Consider the following 16,007-nt stretch of genomic DNA (forward strand, 5'->3'; position numbering starts at 1 on the left):
GCCTGATAATTCGATTTAGCATATAGATAGGAGTACGATATCCCCATGATCCGTCCTGTGCCCAAGTAGCCGGCCCATAGTATTCAATAATCCGGGCCGGTGGCCACTCATCCCCCAATCACCGACTTGGATATCCCTTGGCGACCTACGCAGGGAGTCAAAGAGTTTAACTCCCAAATCATCGCCTTCCTCCCGGGGTAATAGGAAGAACGCAGGTCGTATTAGACCCAGGAAGCATACCCCAGCCCATCCCATGGGCAGTTTGGAGTATGCTTGATTACCGCATATCCAAAATAGGCCATCTGGAGCAGGCCCTCCCTGCCTCACAACGTCATCCCACAACTCCTTTACCCCAGGGACGCCCTCATAAGGACCAGGACCACTGCAATTCCAGTATTCGGATTGTTGACCCCGTGGCAGAGTCTGGACAGGATTATTCCAGCATTGATTCCCCTGACAACCACCGCTCCACACTCTTTTCATGCCATTGGAAGGGTCAGCACTGAGCTCGTAAGAGGAGGAATCAGAACGTAACCGAATGCAATTTTGATGATCTCGGTTTGCAATGTACCAAGCAATATTCTCAGGCCACCATACTCGCGTGGTTGCATCCAATATATTCTGACAGGGGCTAATCCCTACCTTCACGGTCCCCTTGCCTTCAATACAGAACTGGCCCTCAGGGCTGTTTGTCAGTCTCCACCCCTGGCTTTTTCTGTCGTTGTCACGAGTCCAAGTGGTTTGCAGCAATTCCACTATGTCTAAGCTTTGACCAGTCCACGGCCATTGTTCCGACATATGCGGCCCCCCACAGACCCAGCAATTGCTAACATTTAAAACAGTGGCTATTCTAGAGGTGAGATCAATAAACAGGTTTTGTGTAACATCAGGGAGTTTAATCTGTCCTTCTACCTCTTCGTATACAGATGGCACTTTAGGGAGCACGACCGTTCCCTGTCGGTCTTGCTCTTTCCCCAACCCCCGATCAGGGATCTGTATCTTGGTCTCCTTGACTCTGTCAACCTGCTCCCTGAGCAACACGGAGGATAGGTCCCGCCTCCCAGTTTTGCTAATACACACCCAGCGGTCATTTATAGGGCATCCATGGATTTTGCCACCGTATCCTTTATTATATACCTGATAATAGGGTCTCCCATCCTCCCAACATTCGTGGCGTGCACTCACATCGTAACACCTATCGTCCACATAGGAATGGGACACAAATGATCCCGAATAGATTCGAATCCCAAGTCTTACTGTAGTTCGACATTTGTCACATCTCCCCTCACCCTCCCCCACATACAGGAGTAAACTGATCAATATCCCCACCAATACAGTCCAAGTAGAGTTCATTATTGCTGTCTTTTCAGTTTTACCGACAACGGCTTGTCCCCTTGTTCGCATGTCCAGGTGCTTTCTTCTTCAGGCGGAACGGGCCCCTTTAACCTTGATGCGTGGACCCACCCTTTTTCTTTCGTTCGAACAGCTGCCTCAGTTGTTAACAGAACCAGGAACGGTCCTTCCCACCGCGGCTGGAGCTTTTCGGCCTTCCAGGTCTTAACAAGTATCCAATCTCCGGGCTCCACCTTATGCAGGAGGAAGTCGAGCGGCGGAGTCTGAGCCAGGAGACCTTTCCTTCGGAGTTCTGCAAAAGAACGGGATAAGGCCAGTAAATAGGTTCGGATAAATACATCCCCCCCTTGTAGAGTGGGACATCCATCAACCTTACTCCAATACGGTAATCCGAAGAGCATTTCATAGGGGGAAACCCCGACATCTCGGCGAGGTGCCGTACGTATCCTCATTAGGGCAATGGGCAGGCACTTTGGCCAGGGTAACTTAGTTTCTAACATCAGCTTAGTCAATTGGGTCTTGAGCGTGCCATTCATTCTCTCAACTCGACCCGAACTCTGAGGATGCCAGGGTGTGTGGAATTTCCATTGGATGCCCAGGGCATTACAGATCAAATGGTGTAGCTTAGAAATAAAATGCGTCCCGCAATCGGAGTCAATAGATTCCATTATGCCATATCTCGGGATTATGTTCTCGAACAACAGTCGGGCCACGGTTGGTGCATCGTCTTTGGCAGTTGGGAAAGCCTCTACCCAGTGAGTGAAATGGTCTATTATTACTAGCAGATATTTCCATCTCTGTACTGGGGGTAATTCTGTAAAGTCAACTTGGATCCTCTGAAATGGCCTAATCGCTAGGGGCTGACCACCAGCTGGCATAGAACGCATGGTTTTCTGATTAATACGCCGGCAAGTGGGGCATCCGACTACCTCTTGTTGGGCTAATGTGTATATCCCCCTGCATACATAGTCTCTCAGGATTGTGTCACACATGGCTTGAACCCCCCAGTGGGTCTGATGGTGTAATCGGTGCAGAATACCCCGGGTGATCTGTTTGTTCAGTACTTGTCTCCCATCAGGAACCGTCCACTTCCCGTTAGTATCTAGCCGGGCACCCAATTGATTCATTTTATCAATCTCCCCCTGGGTGAAGACGGGTTGCTTAGCGAGGCCCTCCCTCAACGGTATTAACGTTAACAATTGGACGGATTTTTCGACCGCTGCCCGCTTGGCTTCCTCGTCTGCCAGCCGGTTTCCCACCGCTTCCGGTGTCGACCCCTTCTGGTGACCGGGTACATGGACTACTGCAAGTTCCGTCGGTAACGCCAGGGCTTCCAACGTTAGGCTGATCATTTGTTCGTGAGCTAATTCCTTTCCCCGGGAAGTTATCAATCCTCGCTCTTTCCAGATTTTCCCGAAAGTATGAACGACTCCGTATGCATACTTTGAGTCAGTATATATGGTCCCCACTTTCCCTTCCAACAGCTTCAGGGCCCTCTGGAGGGCGTACAACTCACAGGATTGGGCTGACCACTTCCCGGGCAGTCGTCCAGACTCAATCGTCCGTTTCGTTGCACCATCTATAACAGCATAGCCACTGTATCGTACTCCACTGATGCACCGGGAGGACCCGTCGATATACAGTTCCTGTCCCTCACCCAGCGGGGCTTCTTGCAGGTCCTCTCGGCTTTTGGTCTGCAAGTCCACACAATCATGCTCCTGTTCCCCGTCTGCAGGACGTCTGTACAGAAACTGGGCTGGGTTGCAACTGAGATCTTTTGCAAAATTGAGATCGTTCCCGGTCATCAAAATCGTCTCATACTTTAGGATGCGAGAGTCTGTTAACCAGCGGTGAGCCTTCTGAGCCAGTATGGCACTAACCGAATGTGGGGAGTATACTGTGATCCTTCCTCCAAAGGTAAGTTTTCGGGCCTCTTCTACTAACATTGCCGTAGCTGCCACTGCCTGTATACAGGTCGGCCATCCACGTGACACAGGGTCTAACATTTTTGACAAAAATGCAACCGGCTGACGTTTCCCTGCCCGCAGCTGAGTGAGCACACCCTGGGCAATTCCGCCGGCGCTATTAACATATAACTGGAATGGTTCCTTCAGGGTGGGTAAAGCCAATACCGGAGCTCGAATCAGTTTATTTTTAATAATATTAAATCGCTGCTCCTCCTCATCTGACCAGTCCACCTTTTGTCCTTCTTGTCCCAGTTTGTCGTACAAAAATTTTACTAAAGTGGTGTAACTTTCAATCCATATCCGGCAATACCCTACTAGTCCCAGGAATTGTCTGACTTCCTTCTTCGTCCTGGGTATTGGCATACCCGTAATTCCTGATATTCGTTCTGGCGTGGTACGGCGGTGCCCCTTACTGACTTGATGGCCCAGATATCTTACTTCTCGCTCCACAAACTGGAGTTTTGTCCTGGAGACGAGTAGACCCTGTTTCCCCAGGAAGTTCAACAGGGCAACGGTGTCTGCTCGTACCTCCTCTTCTCTTGGTCCTGAGAGTAAGAGATCATCGACATATTGGAGCAATTGATTCTCCGCGTTACACTGAAATCCTTCTAAGATCTGCTCCAGTATTTGTCCAAACAAATTGGGTGACTCCGTGAATCCCTGCGGCAAGACCGTCCATCTTAACTGTCGCTTTCGTCCTGTGAAGGGATTCTCCCATTCAAAGGCAAAAAGGTTCCGACTTTCTTCGTCAAGGGGGCAACTCCAAAAAGCATCCTTCAGATCTATTACGCTGAACCATTCATGTTCGGGGGGAATTTTACTCATTAACGTGTAGGGATTAGGTACCACCGGGTATCTAGCCTGGACTACTTCATTCAACCCCCGCAGGTCTTGCACCAGCCTATATGTCCCGTCCGGCTTCCTCACAGGGAGTATTGGAGTATTGAAAGGGGACATGCATTCCTCCAGTAGTCCATCTGTGATTAATCTTTCTATCACAGGTTGTAACCCCTCCCGTCTTTCCATAGCAATCGGGTATTGTTTCCTTCTTACCGGGCCTCTTCCTGGTAACATGGTGATTTGGAGAGGTTTGATGTTTAGACCCCCTCTGTTCCCCTCTCGGTACCAAACTTCCGGGTCTATTTGTTGATCATCATCTTCGGTGAGGGCGAACAACCTTACCACCATTTCCCCGTTACTTGGTACCGTTCCGATCCCTAGTTTGACCTGCAAGTCTCTTCCTAACAAATTAAATCCCGCCGATGGCAGTAGAAGGAGGTCTCGTTTAGTAGTTCTGTTTTCATATCCAATTTCCACGTCCTCTACCACTGGGACTTGTAATTTCTGTCCTCCAATTCCAGATACCCCCATAACTTTTCCTCCTGCTCGGGTGCCGGGGGGTATTTGGATTATACTTGATCTTTCGGCTCCCGAGTCCACCATAAATGTGATCTCCGATCCTTGGGGCCCTACTTTCAAGTTTACCAGGGGTTCCTGTCGATAGTCCTTTTGCCCCAAGGGTAGGAACCCCCGACCTCCCTAATCTTCCTCCATCAGGGCGTACGACCTCACCTCCCGCTTGTAGCGGGAGCACTCCCGTTTAAAATGTCCCTCTTCATTACAATAGTAACATCTGAGTGTCCTCTTCGTTTCCCTGTCGCGGTCTCGCGTTCCTCCACTCTTCCTTTGTTCCGGCCATGGTTCTCTTTTCCTCTGCTCTTGCCACGACTCTCCCCTTTCCTGTTTCTGCCACGGCTCTCCCTTTTCCTTTCTTCCAGCTGTCATTTGTTGCACCGTTTGCATCATTATCTTTGTCGCCTTCCTTTGCTTCTCATCGTCCCTTCTCACAAACACCTTTTGCGCCTCTCGTAGTAATTCACTTAAAGATTTACTATCCCAATCATCCATTTTCTCTAACTTCTTTCGTATGTCCGGCCAGGCCTTTGATACAAACTCTACCCGTATGAGTTGTTGCCCCACGTCCGTCTCAGGGTCCACCCCAGCAAACTGCTGCCCATTCTTCCTAATCCTGTCTAGGAAGTCCGTAGGGGTTTCCTCCGGGTTTTGATGATTACCAAAGGCCTTGGTAAAATTGTGCCCCTTTGGGGCTGCGTGTCTTATTCCTTTTATCCAATATTCCCGCATGTCTCTCATGTTGCGCCGTCCTCCCTCCGTGTTCTTATCCCACTCGGGGTCGGTGAGGGGAAACTTCTGCTCCCCTCCTTCTCCCCCCTCTCTCTCCCAGACCAAGAGCGCAGCTTGTCGTATCATCTGACGCTCCTGGCTAGAGAACAATGTTTTCATGATGGAACACATCTCTTCCCACGTGTAAGTATTCGGACCCAGGAACTGATCCAATTGTTCAGCAAGTCCCATGGGGTCCTCTAGTAGACCCTTCATCTCCCTCCTGAAATTCCGTACTTCAGTACTCGTCAAGGGAACGTTCACATATCCCGTCCTTCCTTCCTCGCCCCCCATGGGCACTTCCCGGAGTGGATTCATTCTTGCAATCGAGACAGGGTTTTGTCTGTGACCCTTTTCAGCTTGAGATCTGGTCTGTACCCCTGAGGTAGTTTGTGATTCCTCCCCATCTTCTTCCCCTTCCCCTGAATCGTCGTCACCCGAAGGAACATTCTGTGGGGCAGACGGGGTCACGTAGGGCGGCGGTAAGTGATCTAAAGGGTCCCATTCTTTCTGCCTTTTCGAGTCTTTATTAGTTACCTGCATTTGACAAGATATCGTAACCGGCAGCCAACAAAGGGCATAATCACTTTCTTCCAGATTAACATCAGGTTTTGAATTGACATATAAAATGAGGGCTTGCCGGACCCAGTCTTCATCAGTACCGAATCTAGGCCACCACACTGAGTCGCCCTGAATAGGTTTCTGGGACCACTTTTGACAGTATTTTACCATCTTCCTTTTAGATTTTCCCTTTCTTCCAGCCTGATCCCAATTATTTAGCATTCTCCCTAACGGACTATCGTCAGGTACCCCGGGGTATGTGTCATTGTCCCTGTTTAAGCCTACCTTTCCCTTAATCACCTTAGATCCCTTATTTCCCATTTCCGAGGACTTCGTATTTTTCCCGTGATAATCTATCACAATGTAGCCAATTCCCGGACCTTCAGTCCCGTGATCGCCCAGGTTCCTTTGCAGGCACCCCCGGTCTTTGGATTCCTGTGTCCTACGTCTCTGTGACACAAATCACAGGCACCCCGTAGGTACACGTTCCTCCTCAAACACGGTCTCTGCAAAATCCCTCACAGGCGAGCCCCGGTCTCCAGATTCCTGAGTCCCACGTCTCTGTAGAAAAAAAATCCACAGGCACCCCGTAGGTACCCAGTCCTCCGGAAACACGGTCCCCGCAAGTTTTGTCTTACCTGGGTTCGGTGCACCGAAATTACTCGATCGTTAACCGTCCCCACTGCCTCGGGTACACCCCTCCTTTGTTTTCCTGAGCCTCCCGGATATCACTCGCTCAAGCCGCGCGGGGCGACAAGCAAGGAATCAGGGACTGCTGAACTCAGCAGGGTGCACCTTCTCCGATATCCTTCCTCAACTCCCCTTGCGGCCGGAGTGTTGATCCCGGATGACGAGCCCCCAAGTTGTTAGAAACGAAAATCGCTTCTCAATAATCGCTCTAGACAAATTCAGGAAAACAAAGTTTTATTAACAAGTCAAGTCTGCAGAGTCGGGCACCCTTAAAGAAAAGGCGCGCCGAGGCTTACAAAGTCTCCATTATTTATAGGACAAGTCCCTCCTCTCCTTGGCTCCAACAAGCCATGAGGTTCACATTCTTAAAAACATCATTATTTTTATCACAAAGTCTGCAACAAAAGGCTCCAGAGTCTCCAAAGTTTGTTGTTTTTCTCACCCTGTAGTCTTATCAGTCAAAAGCTTTAATCTTGAAACAGATGTCTCAAGTCGTACTCCCATCCTGGAGTCTTATCAGCGAAGGACTCATCCTTCTCTGCTGTGTGAATGGCTTCATTAATCAAGAGCCTGCATGCTTTTACTATAGCTCACAAATTGTCAGCATTCTGCACAATTTAAACTACTCTACTTTTGAGTATATAAAATGGTTGTTAGAAAAGAAACAAAGGTTTTGTCTTTTATTATAGATCAGTCTGTGGTCCAGGCACATCTTAAAGTTTAAACCGAAATTACCTCTTACAGTACCGACCCGGAACTCACATTGGACTGGAGAGGCCCGGTGCTCGATAGAGTCTCCACGTGGAGAAAGTGAGGACTGCAGATGCTGGAGATCAGAGCTGAAAATGTGATGCTGGAAAGGAGCAGCAGGTCAGGCAGCATCCAAGGAGCAGGAGAATCGACGTTTCGGGGATGAGCCCTGAAGAAGCCACATTTTCAGCTAGAGTCTCCACGTGGGCAACACGGCAGTGTGGGCGGGGCCTGGGATAGAACGCAGCGTGGGGGCGGGGCCTGGGAGACGGTGGCAGCGTGGGGGCGGGGCCTGGAGGAGGAGGCGGCAACATGAAGGTGGCTGAAAATGTGTTGCTGGAAAAGCGCAGCAGGTCAGGCAGCATCCAAGGAGCAGGACAACCAACCTTTCGGGCATGAGCCCTTTTTCAGGAATGAGGAAAGTGTGTCCAGCAGGCTAAGATAAAAGGCAGGGAGGAGTGACTTGGGGGAGGGGCGTTGAAAATGCGATAGGTGGAAGGAGGTCAGGGTGAGGGTGATAGGCTGGAATGGGGGTGGGGGCGGAGAGGTCAGGAAGAAGATTGCAGGTTAGGAAGGCGGTGCTGAGTTCGAGGGATTTGACTGAGACAAGGTGGGTGGAAGGGAAATGAGGAAACTGGAGAAATCTGAGTTCATCCCTTGTGGTTGGAGGGTTCCTTGGCAGAAGATGAGGCGCTCTTCCTCTAACCGTCATGTTGCTATGGTCTGGCGATGGAGGAGTCCAAGGATCTGCATGTCCTTGGTGGAGTGGGAGGGGGAGTTGAAGTGTTGAGCCACGGGGTGGTTGGGTTGGTTGGTTCGGGTGTCCCAGACGTGTTCTCTGAAACGTTCCGCAAGTAGACGGCCTGTCTCCCAATTGGGTGCAGCGTATGCAATAAATGATGTGTGTGGAAGTTCAGGTGAATTTGTGGTGGATATGGAAGGATACCTTGGGGCCTTGGAGGGAAGTAAGGGGGGAGGTGTGGGCGCAAGTTTTGCATTTCTTGCGGTTGCAGGGGAAGGTGTCGGGAGTGGAGGTTGGGTTCGTGGGGGGTGTGGACCTGACGAGTGAGTCACGGAGGGAGTGGTCTTTTCGGAATGCTGATAGGGGAGGGGAGGGAAATATATCCCTGGTGGTCTTTGAAGAAGACATGGAGGTGGCACCTGGTATGGAATACAGCGTGGGGGCGTGGCCTGGAGGAGGTGGTGACGGTGCCTGGTATGGAATACAGCGTGGGGGTGGGGCCTGGAGGAGGAGGCAACATGGAGGTGGCACCTGGTAAGAAATACAGCGTGGGGGTGAGGGTGTATGTGCAGGTCAGGTGCATTGGTCAGGGGGTAAATGTTGGGTAATATGTCTAGGTGGGTTACTCTTCCGGAGTCGGTGTGGACTTGTTGGGCTGCAGGGCCTGTTTCCATACGGTACTGACTTTATGAGCTTCTTTTCTGCCAACCCTAGGGAAAAGACACCTTATCTATACTCTTACGATTTTCTAAACCTCTACAACGTCACCTCTCAACTCTCTAGGCTCCAGCGGAAAAACGTTCTAGCCTATCTCGCCTCTCCTTATAATTCAAACCCTCCATTCCTGGTAATATTCTGGTAAAGTAAGGAATAGGGAAATGTATCGAATCATGTAAATGTACTGTCTGAAAAAAATTGGTTGTGTTCTTGCCTGAGATGATGACAATATCTGATATAAGTAATTACAAATCCAATCATTTTGGTCACAAAATTGAACAATCATTGTGTAACAAAAGGATCTTTGCCCTGAGGCATTGGTGCTTCCAAGCTGACCATCAAAAGTTCAGTTTGTCCCTGCATTCTTTCCTGGTCGTGTTTTTGTGCATTTTGAAAATATTCCCAATCCTCTGAGTAGAGGAGTTGGGCAGTTATGTTGTGGATGTATAGGACATTGGTTAGGCCACTTTTGGAATATTGTGTGCAATTCTGGTCTCCCTCCTATCGGAAGGATGTTGTGAAACCTGAAAGGGTTCAGAAAATATTTACAAGAATGTTGCCAGGGTTTGAGCTGAATAGGCTGGGGTTGTTTACCCAAGGGTAAGGTTTACCCAAGGGAGGCTGAGGTGTGACCTTATACACATTTATAAAATCATGAGGGGCATAGATAGGGTATGATAGATGACAAGGTAGGGAATTGGGGGAGTCCAGAATTAGAGGATAATAGGGTTAGAGTGAGGATAGGGGAGATTTAAAGGGGACCCATCGTGCAACTTTTTCATGCAGAAGGTGGTGCGTGCAAGGAATGGGCTGCCAGAGGAAGTGGTGGAGGCTGGTGTGATTACAACATTTTAAAAGGCATCTGAATGGTTATATGAATAGGACGGGTTTAGAGGGATATGAGTCAAGTGCTATCAAATGGGACTAGATTAGTTTAGGATATCTGGTCAGCATGGACGAGTTGGACCAAAGGACCTGTTTCTGTGCTGTATATCCCTATGACTCTAGCTTGCCACTAATATTTACTACGTCTGTATGTTCAGTTTTTCTCTGGTGTTGGTGCCAATGCCTTGATGTCTCATTTCTTCTTCACCACCTCCCCGGACATTAACCATTTTGTGTCTGGTTATTTCTCCAGAAGCTGTAGGTTCATCCTGAATTGACACTTTTTGCTTCCCAAATCAGACCTGCTCACTCTCAGCAGTATCCCAACATCGTGAAAGATAAAACTCGAGAAAAAGAGAGAGAGAGAGATGGTGCTTTCAATTTTGTGGAAAAAGAAAAGAATGTTCTGCAGAGAGTAGAGTTGCTTGTTCTGAATTTCTACCCTGGACTGATAGTGATGATTTTTGTAATTTTTTTTAAGAGTATTTGAAGATCTGAAGACAGAAGTTTCAAAATCAACAGATCAAGGGCTTATGCCCAAAACATCAACTCTCCTGCTCCTCGGATGCTGCCTGACCTGCTGTGCTTTTTCCAGCATCGCACTTTTCAACTCTGACTCTTCAGCATTTGCAGTCCTCACTTTCATGTCAATGACTGACAGTCACTCAATTCATCAGGACTGCAACAATTTTCGACTATGATTCTGTGAGAAGGAACCAAGCTTTTTCGTTCCTGTTTCAATACGTTTTCAGCATCAGTGGGACGAGATGAGAGACCCTATTATTGCATCGCTCTGAGTGTGGAGCCTGAAAAAGTTATACGGCCTTGGAAGAGGAATTCACGCCTAGGAAGAGCTGTACGTGCTTTTGTGTGCGGATGAAGCTTCGGTCATGGAGAAACCCAAGGAATCCCGCCCTGTGGAGAAACCGTGGAAGTGTGACAACTGTGGGAAAGGCTTCCATTTCCCGTCTGACCTAGACACTCATCGGCGCAGTCACACCGGGGAGAGGCCGTTCTCCTGTCATGAGTGCGGAAAAGGCTTTAGCAATTCCTCCCACCTGCTGAGGCACCGGCAGGTCCACACAGGGGAGAGACCCTACAGCTGCCCCGACTGTGGGAAGACCTTTAGCAGTTCCTCCCACCTGCAAAGGCACCAGCTGGTCCACACAGCTGATAAGCCATTCACTTGCCCTGAGTGCAGGAAGGCCTTCAGCTATTCCTCTGCCTTCCTGACCCACCACCGGGTCCACACGGGGGAGAAACCCTTCAGCTGCCCTGAATGCGGGAAGACATTCAGCAATTCCTCCGCCCGGCTGAGGCACCACCGGGTCCACACAGGGGAGAGGCCCTTCAGCTGCCCCGAGTGCGGGAAGGGCTTCAGCAATTCCTCTGCCCGGCTGATGCACCAGCGGATCCACACCGGAGAGAGGCCTTTCAGCTGCCCCGAGTGCGGGAATGCCTTCAGTAATAGCTCCCACTTGCAGAGGCACCAGCGAGTCCACACTGGAGATAAGCCGTTTGCCTGCCTAGAGTGCGGGAAGACTTTCAGCAGTTCCTCCCACCTGAAGAGGCACCAGGGGGTCCACACAGGGGAGAAGCCCTTCACTTGCCCCAAGTGCAGGAAGGCCTTCAAGGATACCTCTGCCTGGCTGAGGCACCAGCAGGTCCACACCAGGGAGAGGGCATTTTCCTGCCCCGAGTGTGGGAAGGGCTTTACCCAGACATCCCACCTACTGGCCCATCAGCGGGTCCACACGGGGGAGAGGCCCTTCCCCTGCCCCAAGTGCGGGAAAGCCTTCAGCAATTCCTCCAACCTGCTGAGGCACCAGCGGATCCACACTGGGGACAGGCCGTTGTCCTGTCCCTAGTGTGGGCGGAGGTTCTCATCATCCTGCAACTTGCGGAAGCACCAGTGCTCTCAACAATCTGATTCTGCCGGTGACACTGCTGTGGGTCACTCCCAGGACTGAATCCTTCCCATTCTGACAGTGAGTGCAGTGGGAGAGTCAGCGTGCCCCCCCCCCCACCCCCATCCCCAACTTTGCTTCCAGTGGGCATTGCTGCTCATTGTGCCCGGGAGTGTTCTTTCTAGTTTTTTCTGCCCACATAAAGATTTGTTGGCTCTTTCTGGGAACGAGTCTACAATAAATAGCTAAATACTTTGGGGTGTCCATTCGTATTCAGCAGTGACTTTGAATTTAGATTTACAGTTACGTGCCTGTGAACAATCCATTGTCTAAGGATTGCACAAATGCTTGGCACTCCATTTTTGAATTGGTAATTTTAAAATTTTCTTTCTTCAGTCTCTGTTTCTGAGATGGTAGGGAAATGATCATTGCTATTAATTAGATTATCGTGTTTAACTTTGCCCTAGCAAAGTTTCAGTATTTATAATTGTTGGTTTTTGTTTAAATTATAATTTTGGTGTGCAAGATCTGTTCATCAAGTCTGGTTAGGAACAGTTGAGAAATTTTGAGGGACTTTGCATGTTTTAATTTCATTGTGTTGTGAATCTGGTGACAGTGACACTCATTTGTATTGGCTGGCTTACCCTTGGTTGTAATGCTTTTCATGCCAACCTGTTGCGATGGTAGTGAGTTCCACAGTCACACCACATTCTGAGGTTTCTCATGAAATCCTCAGTATAGACCTGGAAAGGGAAAACGTTGACCAGGGCAGAAGATCGGGTGCTAACTGCAAAAAGCCAGGAACACATTCGACTAAAGTAAAACCTTGACAATGTATGGACAAATGAGGAACTTTGAGAGCAATAAGGAGGTCACAAGTCAGTATTCAAGGTAACGGTCACGACAAAAAGAAAAATACTGTGCGAACATTGGATTTTGTAATTCGGCAAGTGCCAAGATGCTGTAGTTGGTTGAATACAATAAGGTAAGGCAGATGAAATAACCAGAACCACTAATTGTAACTGGATAACGATAACCATAAAACAACTGTATACTATTGATTTGGTATATGTAAACTGCTCTTAAAATAACACAACAGTATATAAAACGGATGTATTTTAGTATTTGGGGAGTTTGTTGCCATCTTGTGGAAATGGCTCTGCAGGCTTGAATAAAAGCAGTGTAAGAAAAGTGTCCACGTGTCATCTGGTCAGTTACAGGCTCCAGGCGGTTCTAGAATCCTTAGTGTGCAAGCAGGCCAATCATCCGATCGAATCAGTACTGACTATCCCACCCAGACCCACTCTGCTATCCTATCCCCGGAACTGTGCATTTCCCATGGCCAATCCACCCTCACCTTCACATCTTGTGGGAGGAGGCCAGAGCATCAGAGGAAACCCGGGCAGACACAGGGGCAGAATGTGCAAACTCCACGCAGACAGTTGGTCCGAGGGTAGAACCACACTAGGGTCACTGATGCCGTGAGGCAGCAGTGCTAACCACTGTACCACCATTCCATGTTTCCCTAAAAAAGTGAATTTCAAAGATTCGGGAATCTTTGAGAGAAAAACAAAACTCTCTTATCTTAAATGAGAGGCTAGTGTCTGGCTAGAAATGAGTGGACATAACAATGTGAATGTAAAGTCCTCTTCAGATGTCATACACTTCCATCAGATCATCTGGTTCTTCTAAGCTTGAACTAATACAAGCCCAGTCTGACATTCCCTTGTCCCTGATTATTATAAGTTGAGTAAACCAGCAACACCCGACCTCACTAGCATGACACAAGATCCCCTCTATCCAAGTTGACCTTTATCCTCTAACCTCTTGACCCCAGGCCACCATGTGGTCAGCCACAACTCACTCTGAATGAGAACAGATGAACTGACCAGACAGCAGTGAGGTGGACACTGCATCCCCAGAGAAACTGATGAGAGTGAGAAAATTGTCCAGCTCACATTTGGATTGTTGCAAGGACCGTGTCTCCTCTCATTTAAAAGTCTTTGATCCCAATAAAATTCTGGTTCTGTTGTGCATTGTGTGCGCTTTATCTATGTTTCACTAGGTGATTTTCTGGACCTGGTCATTTCCCATTAGGAAGTGTGAATTCAGTGCCAGATAATAGTCTCACTTCTGAATTATCCGTGAGGATTGGTGTAGAACATACCAAGTGTCAGTCAGAATGGAAGAAGTTCTGCTGTTTATTTAATCCTCTGCTGTCATTGTCCTGGGAGTGTTTAAATAGGAAAGCGTAGAGGGAGTTTTACTCTGTATCCAAGCCAATGCTGTGCCTGTCATGGCAGTATTTGTTTGGGACAGTGTCGCGGTAGCTTCACTTTCAATTTAAGAGTAGAGGAAGCTTTATTCCGAGTGTAATCCCATGCTGTTCTCCCTCCTGGAAGAAGGAAGCTGAAGCACCCAGAGGAGATCCAAACAGACACCGGGGGAGAATGTGCAAACTCAGCCCAGACAGTCGTCCAAGGGTGGAATCAAACTCAGGTCCCCGATGCTGTGAGGTAGCGGTGCTAACCTCTGTTCTATCTCATTCTGCTCTCTAAAGAAGTGAATTTTAAAGACTCAGGAAGCCTTCAGAGAAAAACATAACTCTCCTCTCTTAAATGAGTGGCCACCTATTTGTTAACTAGGTCCACTCATTTCTAGTCTCTGGCACAATGGCATTCATCCATTCACATTGTTAAGTCCTCACAGGATGTTATACATCTCCATCAGATCATCTGATTTTTATAACTGATAACTGATAACATCGCAACCCGACAACCCCTTGACTCTGATTATAAGTTGAGTAAATTCAGTTATGAACTGCTTTGAATGCATTTACTAAGTAAAGAAACCAAATATGGTGCTCTTCCCAATACCCACCGACAAATGGAGCAAAACACCCTGACTTTATATTCTACCCCCTTACCAGAAATGAGAACATTTCATTTAAGTTGGACAGGTTTTCCTGCATTAAACTCCAATCTTGCCTGGTCCCAACCTGTCAACCACACTTTACAGTTGTCTTATTCCCTGTTTGTACATGAGTTTGCTACCTAGGTTTGGTCCATCACCAAGCTGAACACCTTTGCAGATACTTCCATCATCAAAGCTGTAAAAAGACATTGTGAAAAAAATGGAAGCCCTTGCACTGTGTTCCACTCATCACCCCTTGACAACCCGAAACATTTTGATGACTGTTGCCTGTTCACTCACCAATGCTCTATCCACGCTGTTAAATGATTTGGACAAGATGAGCTCTTATTTTGAATAATGACTTTCGATGTGGCACCATACCAAAAGACTTCTGGAATATCAGTACATCCATGGGTTCCTCTACTTCATAAGAACTAGGAGCAGGAGTCGGCCAACTGGCCCTTCGAGTCCACTTCAACATTCAGTAACATCAAGGCTGATCTTTTCGTGGCCTCAGCTCCACGTACCCACCCTCTCACCGTATCCCTTAATTCCTTCACTGCTCAAAACATTATTTATCTTAGCTTTAAAAACATTTACTGAAGTAGCCTCAACTACTTCACTGGGCAGGGAATTCCACAAGTTCACAGCCACTTCTGTGTGAAGAAAGTGCTGCTCAACTCAGTCCTAAATCGGCTCCCCCCTAATTTTGCGGTTCTGCCTTCTTATCCTGGTTTCACCTGCCAGTGGAAACATCCTCTCTAAGTCTGTCTTATCTATTCCTTTCATAATTTTACATGTTTCTATAAGATTCCACCTCATTTGTCTAAATTCCAATAACATAATCCCAGCTTACTCAGTTTCTCCTCATAAACCAATATCCTCACCTCTGGAATTAACCTAGTGAACCTCCTGTGCCAGTACATCCTTTCTTAAATGAGGAGCATATTACTGCACACAGTACTCCAGGTGTAGCCTCACCAGCACCCGAAACAGCTGCAACATAACCTTCCTGCTTTTAAACTCGATCCCTTTAGTGATGAAAGACAAAATTCCATTTGCCTTCTTAAATACCTACTGTACCTGCAGACCAACCTTCTGTAATTCATGCACAAGGACGCCCAGGTCCCTCTGCGCAGCAGCATATTGCAATTATTTTAAGCATTCAAGTAATAATCCTTTTTACTGTTATGCCAACCAAAATGGATGACTTCACATTTATTAACATTTTACTCCAACTGCCAAACTTTTGTGCACTCACTTAACATATATCAGGAAGCTAAGGCAATTCAGCATATCTGTAAAGACTCTTAGCGATGTTTATGGCTGCACCATTGA

General features: G+C 48.1%; 1 protein-coding gene across 1 annotated transcript in view; it reads left to right on the forward strand.

The window, feature by feature from the left end:
- Positions 1-11,717, forward strand: part of LOC148142928 (uncharacterized) — a 130,161-nt gene extending 118,444 nt beyond the window's left edge. The window contains exon 4 of the mRNA XM_087975762.1: positions 10,804-11,717. Coding sequence (XP_087831888.1) covers positions 10,804-11,717 — 914 coding nt within the window. The remainder of the gene's footprint in view (positions 1-10,803) is intronic.
- The last annotated feature ends 4,290 nt before the right edge of the window (positions 11,718-16,007 follow it).

Source organism: Chiloscyllium plagiosum, unplaced genomic scaffold (assembly GCF_037043375.1).
Source record: "Chiloscyllium plagiosum isolate Xiang-an unplaced genomic scaffold, Cpla_swu_hap1 HiC_scaffold_27, whole genome shotgun sequence".
Classification (NCBI taxonomy): Eukaryota; Metazoa; Chordata; class Chondrichthyes; order Orectolobiformes; family Hemiscylliidae; genus Chiloscyllium; species Chiloscyllium plagiosum.